Source organism: Cucurbita maxima, unplaced genomic scaffold, assembly GCF_002738345.1.
Source record: "Cucurbita maxima cultivar Rimu unplaced genomic scaffold, Cmax_1.0 Cma_Scf00003, whole genome shotgun sequence".
NCBI classification, from domain to species: Eukaryota; Viridiplantae; Streptophyta; class Magnoliopsida; order Cucurbitales; family Cucurbitaceae; genus Cucurbita; species Cucurbita maxima.
The window spans coordinates 159,846-175,155 of NW_019272019.1; the positions used below are offsets into that span (position 1 = coordinate 159,846).

Genomic DNA, 15,310 nt, shown 5'->3' on the forward strand with positions numbered 1-15,310 from the left:
CTTTCTCGTTGTTCCCCGAAGGGGGTAGACACGAGTCAGTGTGCTAGCGAGGAAGCTGGGCCCCAAAGGGGGGTGGATTGTGATGTCCCACATTGGTCGGGGAGGAAAACGAAACACCTTTATAAGGGTGTGAAAATGTTTCCTCTCGCGTTTTAAAGTCTTAAGGGGAAGCATAGAGTGAAAAGCCTAAAGATGACAATATCTACTAGCGGTGAATCTGGCCTTTACATCGTGGTTGTGAGATCCAAAAATTCCTGCCGTCACTAGAATTTTCGTGACCTCACAATTTTTTTTTTTTTTAATCTTTGATTCATTACAGATCTCGTCTGTTTGGTAATGTATATATTAAATCTTCCTCTTCTTTTATTGTAATTTAATTTTTAAAAAATCACAACTAATAATGAATTGTGAATATAATAACAAACATATATTCTCACTTATAAATTCATTTTTAAATATATTATGAAATTAAAGTATCTAATAGGTATGGTTTAGACGTATTCATATTCCAAGAAATATTAAATCTAAAGGTAAAGATTAATAATTTTTTAAATACTTAACAAAATTTAGGAATTAAAATTACTGAACAAATTTGGTAAACATCTTTAATAGGGTGAAGCGTCTTAGCATATACGAAAGCAAGCTAATTTGGAGTTAGATAGAACTTTAGCTAAGGTCAACCAAATAAGTGGTCTTGCTATCGGCGTGGTTATATTTAATGTTGACACGTGTCCTGTGGTTCTACATGTGTCATATATATTGATATATGTGAATTGTTTATGGATTGATGCTTATTAGGGTATGTATGTGTTTGACATGTGAATTGTATGATAATACTTACGGTACGATGTGTTCAAGGATATGTTTGAGAAAGGATACGAGAATGATGCACTAAACATAATGTAATAAGAGAAAGATATATTCGTGAAACATTAAGGTTAGGTTACGTATTGAAGTGCTATGGATATGAGAGATTGATAATACGATACGGATAAGATTATAAGGTTATGTATAAAAAACGCTATAGTTAAAGAATGATTAATATAATGATATGGTTAAGTTATGTATAGAAAATGATATGGTCACGATCGATTGATAAAAGAATATGGTTAGGTTATATATGTAGAAAGGGATAAGATTATGATAGATTGATAAAACGATAGCGTTAGGATACGTTCATGTAACGATATGGCTAAGGTGCGTTCACGTAATAATATCACTGTAATATGTATAAAAACGTTAAGGCTATGATAAGTTAGGGAACGATACAACACGAAATGTTTATGAAATGATATGATTATGAACGGATATCGAAATGACGGATACATATATAAATATGTAGAAAAATGGTATGAAGATGATATGATATAGGTTACGATACAAAATATGTGATTATTGATACGTTTATGATATGACATAATGTGAAGTGATGTATTAGGAATATGTTATGTGATTGTTATAAAATACAATATGATATGACACGTGCATGTTGAAAATTGTTATGTTAAAAGCATGAAATGTTATGTTATGTCTCCTAAATTGTATGTATACAGCATGATATGAATGACATGAAATCACGATAAATGACGTGAAATATAACCCCATTAAAAGTATGCATGATATGAGAACTGAAAAATGAGAAATGATATGTTGTGAATGAAAAATGATAGCGGGGTTATATTGAATAATGTTAAAAATGGAACAATATTGGGATCTCATGCATTAATGTGTGCTCATGCATTGGGGGATACCCCTATTCCATCACAAGAGTACAGACGCATACGTTACGAGGTTGGAGAACGACCATTATGGTTATCATAATGCTACTATGACAAGTAGGAAAACGATCATTATGTTTATCATAATGATGCGATGATCAAGCAATAAAACCATTATTATGTTTTAACCTAGTGTTGTCGTGACGGTTACTAATTCTAACGGGTGTCCGGCATAAAGAGCTCCGTAGCCCAGCGGTGTGCGAACTGACGGATGAGTCCATGCTCGCACATATGGGCTGTGTGTAGAATATATGGTACACATCCAAGTTGCCCATTAGAATAGTGTCGTAGGAAAATAGACTTGATATGATAGGTCTCGTCATTGCATGCACATGTTCTTGCATTATAACCCCAATAGTGGGGTCACTCACTGTTTATTTCTTTAAATACTCAAGTCACGTGCTACTTCTATTTCAAGTTAAGGCAATGAATTCGTGTACGGTTGACGACGGTATCACAACTCGAGACTATGACACATGCATAGGGTAGTCGCATTTATTTCCTTAGTCCTAGACTAGAATAGAATGTGTTTAATTTAAACGTTTATTTATTTTATTTAGTCTTTTGTTGTGTCGTTTTAAAGGTGTTTTCAAATCACTTTTAAGTCCATGACTGTGTTTTAAGATAAAAATTATGTTTTACGAAAGTTTAAATAAAGTATTTCTGCATTCAATGTTCATGTTATGTATACAGTGTCAACCTTAAATTAAGTAGAAAATTTCGGACGGTAAACGTTTTAGTTCTGCATTCAATATAATTTCTATTAAAAAAATATAAAACGTGTTAATAAATTCATTTATATTTCCTAAACAAAAGTAGAATTTCTAAAAACTCAAACTTCAATAATATGACATTATTCTACACGCATACACAGAAAGTTAACACGATGAAGATTTGACGAGTTGGAGAGGGGAAAGAAAATATAATCTTCGTTCCCATTTAGCTAACCAGAAAGAATCTCTACTCGATAGCTCTTCCATTCTCACCATATTTGAAGTAGGTCACAACGAGTTAAATAAACATCTCCGATTGAGGTGTTCTTATTGTTGGATGATGAAAGTCGCACGTCGGCTAATTTAGGAAACGATCATGAGTTTCTAATCAAGGAATACTATTCCCACTAGAATGAGACATTTTAGGAAGCCCAAAGTAAAACCATGAGAGCTTAAAGCTTAAGCTCAAAGTGGACAATATCATACCATTATGGAGAGTCGTGTTCATCTAACATGGTATCAGAGGATCATTTCTCTACCCTTGTTTAATTCATGTTGAAGCATATACTCGAGAGAGGGGAGGGGGGCAGGGCAGACAATTTCAAAGCAGACTCTCATTCATTAGATAGAGAAGATCGCCACGGTTTCGTGATCCGCTACCGAACTTATTCCTTCCAATTCAACGAGCATTCTCAACATTATGCTTTCAACGAGCTCTTTAGTACAAGATTTTGAATCTCGAGTGTCTACCATTTCACCACCAAGGCATCTTGAGAGTGAATCATATTCTATCTATCTAGTGTGATGTATGGAATATAAGGCAACAGTGGAATGTTAGAGTATTTCTATTGCTCGATCATGTCATATAGGTTCGAGTCGAACATCCAATTGCTTCGATTTGAGGATGCCTTACTATTACATAAAAAAGATGGACAATCAAACCTATTTCTCGATCAATCACCTCTCTTCTAAAAAAATAAAAATAAATAAAAATATCCATTTAATATAATATCTAAAATTTAGGATAATTCCAACGTAAACATGATTGATGAACCAAATGATTTTTAATAATAATAATTAATAATAATAAATAAATAAATAAATAAATAAATAAAACAATGCCTTACAAGGCTTCCGTTGATTCCAAGGCTCCGTGTTCTTATCTCGCCACGTGGCAAGCCACGTTGACGCTTATTGCGGGTGTACGAAGTTCCACCTGCACCGAATGTTTTCCCCAGGTGGTTGGGTGGTGGATTTTTTTTTCCTCTTTTAAGACGTTGCGTTTCAAGACGTTTCCACTATCACAACAAAATTGCTCCTTTGACGTGGATATTAAGGATGAATAAATATCAATAAAAAAAATAATAAATAGTTACTTTTATTTATTTATTTATTTATTTATTTTTATATGTTTTCTCTTATAAATATTTTGTCAATAAAAATTTAAATATCATTCTTCCATTTTTTTATAAATGTGAGACATCGAACAAAAATTGTAGTAATCTCGTGAGATCCATTTTGAACGAGGTGGAGATTTCACGAAAAATGGAAGAGATAGTGGGGAACATTTTTTCCTCTATTAAATAAATGGGATGAGATTATATTCTCCGTCCTTGTCCCTATCTAATTCTCCACTTTGCCTCACTCTACTTGGAGCGGGAGAGGATTTCCCTGGGAGGGAGTGAAAACATACATTTTTTCCTTCATTAGATAAATGGGGTCGAAGATGGAATTATATTCTCCGTCCTTGTCCTATCCAATTCTTCACTCTGCCTCACCGTGCTCCGAATGGGGGAAGATTTCCCATTTAGACGAAAAATAGGGAGGAGTGAGAGTATGGGGTCGGGATGAGATTATATTTTATGTCTCTGTCTCCACCGAATCCTGAGTCCCATTTAATATAATATAAATATATAATTTTTCAAATATAATGACCAGATATTTATATTTAAAAAAAATAATTTTAAAATTAAAATAAAAAAATTATTTTTAGACTCTAATTACAATATTATAATCTTTTGTAATTTTTTTTAATTGTTAAATGATACTGTTGTAATATTAAATTTTAAATTTTTTAAAAATTAATTTATTAGGATTTTTTTTTCAATTTTTAATAAATATTATATTGAAAAACGAAAACTTTTAAATACCTATTTCTTTTAAAAAACAATAATAATAAATCGAAAAAATAAATGAAAAATTTCTCTGTTTGTACTTCAGACTTTTATTTGATTCTTTTGTTATAATAATAATAATAAATATATATTTATGGAATACAACTTAACATAAAAATTATCCTCTGAATCGATCCCATCTTACAATCTAATTGAGACAAAAATGTCAAAGCTATCTCTTCTTACTACTTTTATTCCATTCATATCCGAAACCCCTATAATCAGGTCGGTGGAATCACATTTCGCCACGTGGCAAAAGAATCAGTCGTGCTTACGAAATTACTGTACAAACGACTTTAGGTGATCCAACCACGAAGTTTCCTCCTAATTTCGCATTGTTCGGCAAGTGTCTAAATCGTATACCAATTAATTTATTTACATTCAGGACCTTATACTTCTATTTATTTCCATAATCGGCCCTACTTTTCTTCGGGTTTTTTGTTGGTCACCGTCACAATCGGCCGGAATCTCACAGGCCAATGAATTCTTTTTTATTTTTATTTTATGAAGTTAATAAAATCCACATAATTTTATTTAATTTTGACTTTTATTTTCAGTGGCAGCCATTATTTTGTTTTTAAAGGTGGGCTTGAAAAAATATTAGAAAATATGGAAAACTTTCATATTTGTTGGATTATCATAATTATTATTTATTATAATTATTAATTAATTAATTAATTAATTAATTAAGCATGAAAGAAAAATTATGCCAAGGATAATTTTGTAATTTCACTTTTGAAGAGTGGGTCATTATTTACTTTAAAGACTTTAAATTTCCTTCAAATAAATTTTAATGCGAGTAAATATAATTTATAATTAACTAGTAGAATCAAATAAAAAAAAATATGTTATTTATTTCAATGAATTTTATTCTAAATTGTAGTACACGTATTGGATTAATTGAGTTGGTTATTTTAAGTTAGTTGGGCCGGTGATCTGAACAACCTGAATAAAGTTCAAAACTTAACACAACCTTCTATTTTCGAGTTGGATTGGATTGGATTGTCGGGTTGTTTTTTTTAATTATTTAAAATAATTCTACTTATCTACAGTACATGTTCATTCATAACTAAAATATTATAAAGGTCAAATATTTAACATTTGGGAGTCACAACTCAATTATAAACATATGATAGAATTAGATTGAATTGTAACCTTATTTTCGAGCGGGTCAGATTGGTCGAGATGACCAAATAGAAACAAAAGTCAACTCATAGACCGAATCAAAATTTATAATAATGTATTTAATTTCCTACAAATGCATGACCCATAACCACAATATTAATTTGACAAATGTTGTTGGATTAATTAATTAATTAATTAATTTACTTTTGAAATTATTTTGACTAAAACGCACAACACCCCTTTGTTTTATTTTATAATTTTATAATTTTATTATTTTGAATTAAATTTCTTTGTTATATTTAACTAATAAAAAAATTCAATAATATTTTTAAATTAAAAAAAAAAAAAACTAAACGAAAATAATAGACTCATTGACCATAATTTATTCTCGTAGTTACGAGAAAATGTGTACATCCAGTTAAAAAGTTTGATCTTATCTTAACGGATATAAATATATAGGATTATATATATATGAATGATGTTATCTTATTTTCGGGTTGGTCAGGTTGGTCGGATTGACCCAATAAAAAGAAATGGAACTTTTTGAAATAAAAAATTCAACCCAACCAATTCAGCCTTAGTTAAGTTGGATAGTTTGAGTTGATCAGGTTATTTGTTCTGTTGGATGATGAAAGTTCCACATCGGTTAATTTAGGGAATGATCATGGGTTTATAATCTAAGAATACACTCTCCATTGGTACGAGGCCTTTTGGGAAGCCCAAAGCAAAGCCATGAGAGCTTATGCTCAAAGTAGACAATATCATACCATTGTGGAGAGTCGTGTTCGTCTAACATGGTATTAGAGTCATGCCCTAAACTTAGCCGTGCCAATAGATTGGCAAATCCTCAAATGTCGAACAAAGGACTCCAAAAAGGAGTCAAGCCTCCTTGAAGGTACGAAGGCAGAGTCCCACATCGGGACAATATCATACCATTGTGGAGAGTCGTGTAAGAAATGTCAATCCGAGAACCAACTCATTCAACGCAACCCAACCTGGGTTGGGTTGGATAGTTCCGAGTTATTTAAATACTCGTATTTTTAGAAAATGATAATTCGAAAATTAATATATTTTAATCTCATAAATGTAAAAGAAAAGGAAAAAGGCGATCTCTATTGTCAAATGAGAATGTTCCACATTCGAACATAAATACCGTACAGCTGTATGTAAAATATAAATAAATAAAACAATTTATTATAAAATTAATAATGGAAAAAAATACAATGATTCGTTTTCTTTTTTTGTATATACAATTAAAAATTAAAAATTAAAAAGAAAAATACAATAATTCTATAAATACCATTATTCAAATTTTGCTATTAATTATAAAATACGTGTGGGTCCCACAATAGAATTTATTATTATTATTATTATTATTTTTGAAACAGTAAAATTTATTATTATTTTAATTATTTTTCTCGCCTCCTTAATTGTCCATCCATGTCCCAATTTTCTCCACCTTCGCTTACATCTCTTCTTTCCTTTCCCCCTTTTTCGCTTCAATATAAATTCCCCTTTCTCTCTCTCTCTCTCTCTCTCTCTCTTCGTCACTTTGAACTCTTCTGGACTCTGCAACCCGTCTCCCAGCCATACCCATTCTTCTATGCTTCTTCTTTGATTTCTTCACGCCCAATTAATTGCATCCGAAGTAACAACAAGGTCTCTCTCTCTCTCTCTCTCTCTATCTTGATCTTTGATTGATTTTGAAGAAATATCCACATCTTTGTACCCGTTGATTGCTTTTATGGGAAGTAATTTACTCCATTTCCTTCAATTCTTCTTTTTTTTTTTTTTTTTTTTTAATATTTCTTGGCTCTGAGGCTGCTGCGTCGGATTTGGTTTTCATGATTATCCGGTGGATTTTTAGTTAGTTGGTTGATGTTCAATTACGAAAGCGAATTAGTGTTTCTTTTCTTAAATTTTCTCGGTATGCTTTCTGATGATATAGTGTTGTGTTGGTGGGGGTGGAATTTCTTGTGTTTCTTGGGAATTTGACTCACCTTCTTGATTTTTTTTTCTTGGTGAAGAATTATAGTTGGAGATCTACGTATTGTTTTTTTTTATAACACAGATTCTTGGCTGCTTCAGTGTTATTTGGTACTCCGAATCATACTATTTGATCGGTATCAAATTTCTTTAAATAGCCTGATTGGATTGTGGATGTTGGAGCATTTTGAATATTTGTTTTCTGCATGCAATATTTTAGAGGCTTTTGGTTCAGGGCTTGTAATGAATTGTCTATCGTAATTACTGATTAGTTTACAATCACTTAAATGTGGTTTCCATGTACTGACAATGATGTTGTTTTTCCTAGGATTGGTGTAGGAGAGGCTGTTCTGGAGTGAAATTACTGGAGTTTGGTGTGTGGTATGTGCCATTATTGTGGTGCTGTGATAACAGATTCAGAGGGCAAAAGGTTGGGGAATGGTAATTCGTTTGATTTAGATGATTCTGGCACCGTGTGTATATGTAGAGTTTGCAAAGAGAACCAGGAGCTAGAAGCAATGAATCTGGATAATAAAAGTTCGAGTGAAGCGTTGATGTTAAGTCCAATGCCTTCGCTGTCGAGCTGCGATAGTTGGGTTTCTAGCTAATTATACTTCTTTCAAGTGTTTCCATACTTTTTTTTCCACCCTGAATCTCGGTTCTCATGATTTAATGCCTTTATCTTTTCTTTCATATCAGGTGATTGTTCAACAGTGGCAAATTTAGATATCAAGTAAGATAGCTTACTAAAAGAAATTTTTTTAGTCAACTACCACAACTTTTCTTGACGTCATTGCATACATTTTGTTTTGTTAGGGATGGTCAAGAAGGTACAACAAGAAGTAGCCAAGACAGCATCGATTGTAGGCAAGAAAGGATGTCACAGAACTGGAGCGAAGTAGTTCATAGCAACGGTCAGCTCAGTGGAAGAGATGATGAAAGTGTAATCACAATTAGCCAAGAGGCAACACACAACGGCTCTGGTGTTCGTGTCAATGCGGAAATTGAGCAATCCCATTCTAATTGGTTGGATACTGATCTGTGGGATCCTCCAGAGCCAGAGGACCCACAGGATCACGTGGAGGGTGGGATGGGTTATGATGACGACGATGACGACGAGTTTGATGACAGCACAGAATGGAACACGTCAAGTTCCTTTAGTCGCTCTGTCGATGAGGCCAGTATCAGCTATAGGATTAAAGAGCAAAAACAAAGGGCAATGCAACAGATTATGAATGGGAAGTTCAAGGTGTTCATTGGTCATCTTCTTAAATTCGTAGGCGTTGCCTCATCAGGGGAGGGTAGTGAAAATTGGGTGGATATAGTTTCTTCTTTGTCCTGGGAAGCTGCCACATTTTTGAAGCCTGTAGTAAATGGTAAAGCGGTGGATCCAGAAGCTCATGTGAAAGTAAAGTGCATTGCAACAGGAACTCGCAGCCAAAGGTAACTTTGAAAACTACCTTGAAGTTTTGAGCATGTAATTTACTAAACTATGTTATGTTATGTTGTCTGCAAACTTAATATAGAGAGGTATTTATCCCTTAACCATAATTTTGATGTCTCTACTGCATCAGCCAATGCTTTGTGACTTCCTTGTTGGTATATACATACCTATTGGTTCGTTTAAACTTTTATAAACTATGCTATTTCATACAAGTTCTCATTCAAATTGGGTGTTGTAGACAATCTCATTCTTTATTCGTTTTTAATTAAAAGCTTATGTTACATATAACACGAACAAATGGATTCAAAAGCCTGTCTAGGAGCGTATTTCCTTTCCCTTAATTCTTCTTATTCTTCTCATTTGAAGTGACGGCATGAACAAGTGAAACATGTGAGAGTGAGTGGAGCACGAACCCTTGGGTGTGTGTGTGTTTTTCTCTCTTCCCTATTACATGTTAGTGCAACAGAGTAGGACAGCTTCTTACATAGTTTTTTTCCCCTTACAATTGTAGTCAATTTGTCAAGGGTATGGTATTCAAGAAGCATGCAGCTCACAAGCACATGCCAACACATTGTAAGAACCCAAAGTTAATACTGATTGAAGGCATGCTTGGTGAGGCTCCAATAAGTAGACTGTCTTCATTTAATTCAATGGATCAGGTACTGAATTTAGATGTTTCAGTCTGACTATTCTGTCACTGAGAAATGCACAGGAAAATGATTTTTTACTGTCTGAACACAGGAAAATGATTTTACGAAGCATGTTATAGAGATGATTGAAGTTTGCACCGCAAATGTGATTTTAGTTGAGAAAACTACATCACGAGTTATCCAAGAAGCAATGCTCAAGAAAGGCATGACATTAGTGCTTGATATGAAGCTCCACCGTCTGGAGAGAATAGCTCTTTGTACTGGTTCACCAATTTTGACATCTGAAACTTTAATGAGCCAAAACACCAGACAATGTGATGCTGTTTACTTCGAAAAAATTGTAGAAGAACATGCTGGTCTTTTGGAGGGAGGAAAGAGGCCAACTAAAACTTTAATGTTTATTGAGGGCTGTCCAACACGTTTGGGTTGTACGGTCAGTATATTTTTTCTTATTTAGGCTATCTTTTACTATTATATCATTGAGTTTGAGACAAATTCTTTGATTATCTGTCACCTATACAAATGGATGATGGACGATATACTCTCTCTGATTGGATTTCATATCAAGCTTATTGATTTGATTTGATTTTATTTAAAAATTTTAAAATCTGCTGCAGATTTTGCTGAAAGGAGCTCACAGTGATGAATTGAAGAAGATAAAGGTTGTCGTGCAGATTGCTGTTGTTATGGCATTTCACTTAATGTTAGAGACTTCTTTCCTTGTTGATCAGCGAGCTATGTTTGCAACTATTCCATTTGGTGGAGTACCAGCTACTGTTTCATCCGATCCACAATCACCTTTAGAGCCTTGTAGCCCAAATGCACAAGGGGCTTCTAACGGATCAAACCTGGAGGGGGAACCATATAATGCTGCCATATTTTCTGGACTCTCATCCATTTCTGATTCATTAAAGAGAGTCATGGGAGAAAGTTTTTTCTTAGCTTCTCCCTGTCAGTCGTTTTCTTCTTATTTTGGACATGGAAAAGACCTGAGTGGCTTGGTTGCCAAGTCTGACTCAATTCCCTCTACTCCACCGGAAGCTGATCAATTTGATGTGGAAGTTAGGGGTAGTTCTGATGAAGAGAATTCAATTCATGAACAGTTTGTGCCCCATCAATCAACCTTTGATGAAGGGTTTGGATTCCATGAAACTGCTCCAAACTATTCTGAAGACAAACTGCCGAAGAAGACGCCATTCAATTCTCAGAGTATTTTGGTTTTGATGTCGAGCCGAAATGCTTTGAAGGGAACCATGTGTGAGCAAAGTCATTTTTCACATATTGTGTTCTACAAGAATTTTGATGCTCCTCTCGGGAAATTTTTACAAGAAAATTTACTAAATCAGGTTTGTAATGGAGTCACAACAATGTTACTACTGTTCTTCTATCTTTTTAATTTACTAAGCTGTTGAGAGTCTAGTCATGATAAAGATCAACATTGTTTACGATGGTTCTGACTCGATGTTGGTGAAATTGCAGAAGAACGTCTGCACTGTATGTGGTGAACTGCCGGAAGCTCACTATTACTATTACGCACATTCTCGAAAGCAGCTTTGCATTCAAGTCAAACAGCTTCCAGTCGATAAAGTTTTGCCAGGTGAAACAGAAGGAAAACTTTGGATGTGGAGTCGTTGCAGTAAATGTAAATCTAAGGGAGGACCTTCAAAGTCCACAAAAAGGGTGCTGATCTCCACGGCAGCACGTGGCTTGTCATTCGGAAAGTTTTTGGAGCTTTGTTTCTCTGATTGTACTTTACCTAGTAAATCATCAGTTTGTGGTCATTCATTGTTCGGGGACTTCCTCTACTTCTTCGGGTACGTGTTGTCATTCATTGCTTGCATTTCCTTTTTTCCTGTCCTGAACTCAGTCATCCTTAGCTATTGTTCTTGTGGATTGTAGACTGGGCAATATGGTTGCTATGTTCAGATATACGGAGGTAGCAATATATACTGTCTCTATGCCTCCTCAGAAACTGGAGTTCAACAATTCAATGAGACAAGGTCATCTCATCACAGAAACTGAAAATGTATGTAATCTTATCTATGTTTGTCTGTCAATTCTCAATATATACTTCTCTGCTTTCTAACCAACTGTCAATCTTCTCTGTTCAAGGTTTATGAGAAAGGGATGATACTTTTCACTGAGATTGCGCAGTTTCTGAAGAAGATCATATCCGAACGTAAAAGTTCAACTGTAAACGACTTTTCTTTGTTAGAAGAAATGTTGAACGAAGAAAGATCAGAATTTGAGGTTAGCTTTAACTTTACTTCTTTTGAATTTCTTCTCCCTTTTTGCTTATGAAGAAGTGCATCTCTTATTTTTCTAAGGCATACTTTCCCCTTTCTATTAATTGAATGAAACACAGCTAAATATTCAAAGTTCTCTTACTAAGAAAGGAAACCCGGACTTCCCTTTTCACAAATATCTCAGTCTGAATCGATTGCTCTGGGAGCTGCTACTAGAATCATGTATTTGGGATAAACGCTTGCAATTATTAACATCACTGGGCGTTACAATAAACTCTGGCACCTCTGAAAATGTTGAGCCTGAACCAGTCAGACATGAGGGATTAGAATCAATTGCACAAACTGATGATAGAAACGTTCAGCAAGATGTATCAGTCGATGAAAATGCATTACATTCGAAGGAAATTGCAGTCGAACATTTGGATGGAGAGTCTGATGGTGATGAACTTGGTTTACCTTCGGCGACTGAAGTCACAGAGATACCAATTATGGATGATCTGAGCCCCAAACAACTTTCTCGCCAAGGATCGTTGTTAAATGGCTTCAACCGTCGCCATTCGGATGATGAGGATCCTCAAGCAGGAAGGGTTCTGTCATCTGGTGATATTCCAAGTTCAACTGGTAATTTGACCTCGGACAAATTGTTCTGGACACCATTTTCGGAGATCCAGCAAATGCGCATGAGGGACATCCAGAGAAGTTATTTTCCCGAACTCAAATCCATCAGTAACTATACTCCAAAACTCTTACCCACAGCCCATGAATTCATCAACAAAGAAGGACAGAAGCTACACATTTTTCTTTCAAATGAGAAGTTTATTGTTTCAGATTACGAGGGCGAACTCTCGAGCATAGTTGCTTGTGTACTTGCTTTGTTGAAGGATCTATCCCTTGAAACAGATCTTCATAATGAGGATAGTAAGGGAGAGGGTCTAAATAAAGTTCCCTCCAGTGGATCCTCAGATTCTGATTCGAGCGTCACTTCAGAAGAACATCAGTTCTCAAGTTTTGACAGGTTAAATTTGTTGGATTCTCTTCTCCCAAAGACTTTCAAGCGAGCCGAACATGAAGGGGTCATAAAGTCACTAGCAAAGGGAAAATATCTTGTGAATTGTCCATATTTCAATCAGTTCCGTGATCTTCGTAGACGATGCTGCCCATCTGAGCTCCATTACATAGCTTCCCTAAGCCGTTGTATAAACTGGAATGCAAAAGGCGGGAAGAGCAAATCTTTCTTCGCCAAGACACTTGATGACAGGTTCATTATTAAAGAAATTAAAAGGACCGAATATGAGTCATTTATGAAGTTCGCTCCCGATTATTTCAAGTACATTAATGAATCATTTGACATGGGGAACCAGACCTGCCTCGCTAAAGTTCTTGGAATCTATCAGGTATGATAGACCGAACATTCCGAACATTCATTTTGTCAACATTTTGGTTGTCCTTGTTAACGTTCTTTTTAACAGGTAACAGTGAGAGAGCCCAAGAGTGGAAAAGAGGTGAGGCATGAATTGATGGTCATGGAGAATCTCAGTTTCGGTCGCAACATAATTCGCCAATATGATCTTAAAGGAGCTCTACATGCTCGATACAATCCAGCTACTAACGATTTTGGTGAAGTCCTCTTAGATCAGAACTTTGTGAATGACATGAACTCATCTCCCCTCTATGTTAATAATCAAGCAAAGCGTCGGTTGCAACGGGCAATTTGGAATGATACTGCTTTTCTCAATGTGAGTACAAAACTAATTCATTTATGTTCATTAACAATGATACATTTCTTACAAATTTTCAAACATTTATGTCTCGTTTGATAATCATTTGTTTACCAATAGTTTCATCTTTCGTAAGGAAACATTTGAAGTTTATAAATATTTGCAGTCTATGAATGTTATGGATTATTCTCTGCTTGTCGGGGTCGATGCCAAGAAGAAGGAACTTGTATGTGGGATTATCGATTACCTTAGACAATACACGTGGGATAAGCAACTAGAGACATGGGCGAAATCCTCCCTGAGACCGAAAAATGTTCTGCCCACAGTTGTCTCTCCGAAGGAGTACAAGAGGAGATTTAGAAAGTTCATGTCTGCACACTTCTTGAGTGTCCCAGATAATTGGTGCCAGCAGCAGAATCTCCATGGGCCATGGGGAGCCTGTGGTGGCACCATAGATCATGCTTCTTCCCAGACGAACGCCGAAGAAAATGATCTCTCTTCTTGAAGCCCATAGGGGCAGCAGGGGCTTCTCTGCTCGGTTTCGGTTTAACATTATATATCTATCTATCGAAATGGAAAAAATGAGGTCTTTGACTAAAGTTCATGGCTGCTGCTGCTTCATTATAGTTGCAAGTTCACTGTAGTGTAAATAGATGGTGGGCATGGCAAGGTCATTCATGAATTTGCCCTGATATTCTGCAATTTTTTAGCAAAATTCTAGGGTGGTGAAGTTGTTGTAGGCTCAGGTTGTCCAGTTGAGGGGCAAAAAAGTAATTGTCTAGTAAAAGTGTATAGGTTAAGATTTGTTGATTTTTCTGATAGATTATATCCATTGATGATGTTCATTCATTTTCACAAAGAATCAAATATATAAATATTTTTCTACTTAAACTCTCCTGATGACATTGTCTCGCCTTCTTGGTGACCTATGGATATCATCACTATATTAAAGGGCGGGCGGGGAGACCACGTGCTTAGGCATCTATCGTCGGGGTGCCTCTCTTTGCAAGTAGTCGTGGGTGGGTTGAAATCCATCGAAGCTCTACCTCCTCTGTGTAGTCATCACGTGCGGTCGCTTCATGTATGTGTGTTCGCTTCATGTATGTGTGTTCGCTTCATGTATGTGTGTGATCATGATCTAACATGATACAACAAACTCTACAAATCATTCTTGCATTGCTAGACACATGCATCTATTTGACATCATGCTTACTAGTTACCTACACCTTACTTTCATACTTGATCGTGCAAGATGTTACTCGACTTAGGCTACACGGGCTCAATGACTTATTATTTAGGGAGCAATCTACAAAATCTATTAGCTTAAAACCCCGATGTCAATTTGTAGCTAACTCAACTTTATAGTCACACGATGTTAAGTTACGGGGTCCAAGGTAAAACATTAAAGACAAAAAAAAAAAAAAAAAAAAAAAAAAAAAAAAAAAAAAAAAAAAAAAAAAAAAAAAAAAAACATAA

At 35.1% G+C, this 15,310-nt stretch overlaps 1 protein-coding gene across 2 annotated transcripts; it reads left to right on the forward strand.

Annotated features, from left to right (window-relative positions):
- Window positions 1-7,290: 7,290 nt before the first annotated feature.
- LOC111477135 (putative 1-phosphatidylinositol-3-phosphate 5-kinase FAB1D) lies at window positions 7,291-14,724 on the forward strand. 2 transcript variants are annotated; one of them, XM_023121129.1, is made up of 13 exons: window positions 7,291-7,449; window positions 8,105-8,367; window positions 8,476-8,509; window positions 8,593-9,219; window positions 9,732-9,879; window positions 9,962-10,303; window positions 10,488-11,216; window positions 11,350-11,684; window positions 11,770-11,896; window positions 11,983-12,120; window positions 12,236-13,510; window positions 13,586-13,852; window positions 14,001-14,724. In XM_023121129.1, exons 2-13 carry the CDS (start codon window positions 8,160-8,162, stop codon window positions 14,337-14,339), a joined length of 4,569 nt encoding a protein of 1,522 aa, XP_022976897.1. In that variant the 5' UTR covers window positions 7,291-7,449; window positions 8,105-8,159; the 3' UTR covers window positions 14,340-14,724. The 2 variants fall into 2 exon arrangements, with proteins under 2 accessions (XP_022976897.1, XP_022976898.1); XM_023121130.1 differs by lacking the exon at window positions 7,291-7,449 and adding an exon at window positions 7,569-7,717.
- The last annotated feature ends 586 nt before the right edge of the window (window positions 14,725-15,310 follow it).

Excerpts from the sequence above, each read along its gene's own strand:
- LOC111477135 (XM_023121129.1), top strand. The coding sequence starts at position 8,160 with ATGTGCCATTATTGTGGTGCTGTGATAACAGATTCAGAGGGCAAAAGG. Across the intron at positions 9,880-9,961 it reads CATTTAATTCAATGGATCAG|GAAAATGATTTTACGAAGCA; the intron begins GTACTGAATTTA and ends GTCTGAACACAG. Across the intron at positions 13,511-13,585 it reads AAGTTCTTGGAATCTATCAG|GTAACAGTGAGAGAGCCCAA; the intron begins GTATGATAGACC and ends TCTTTTTAACAG.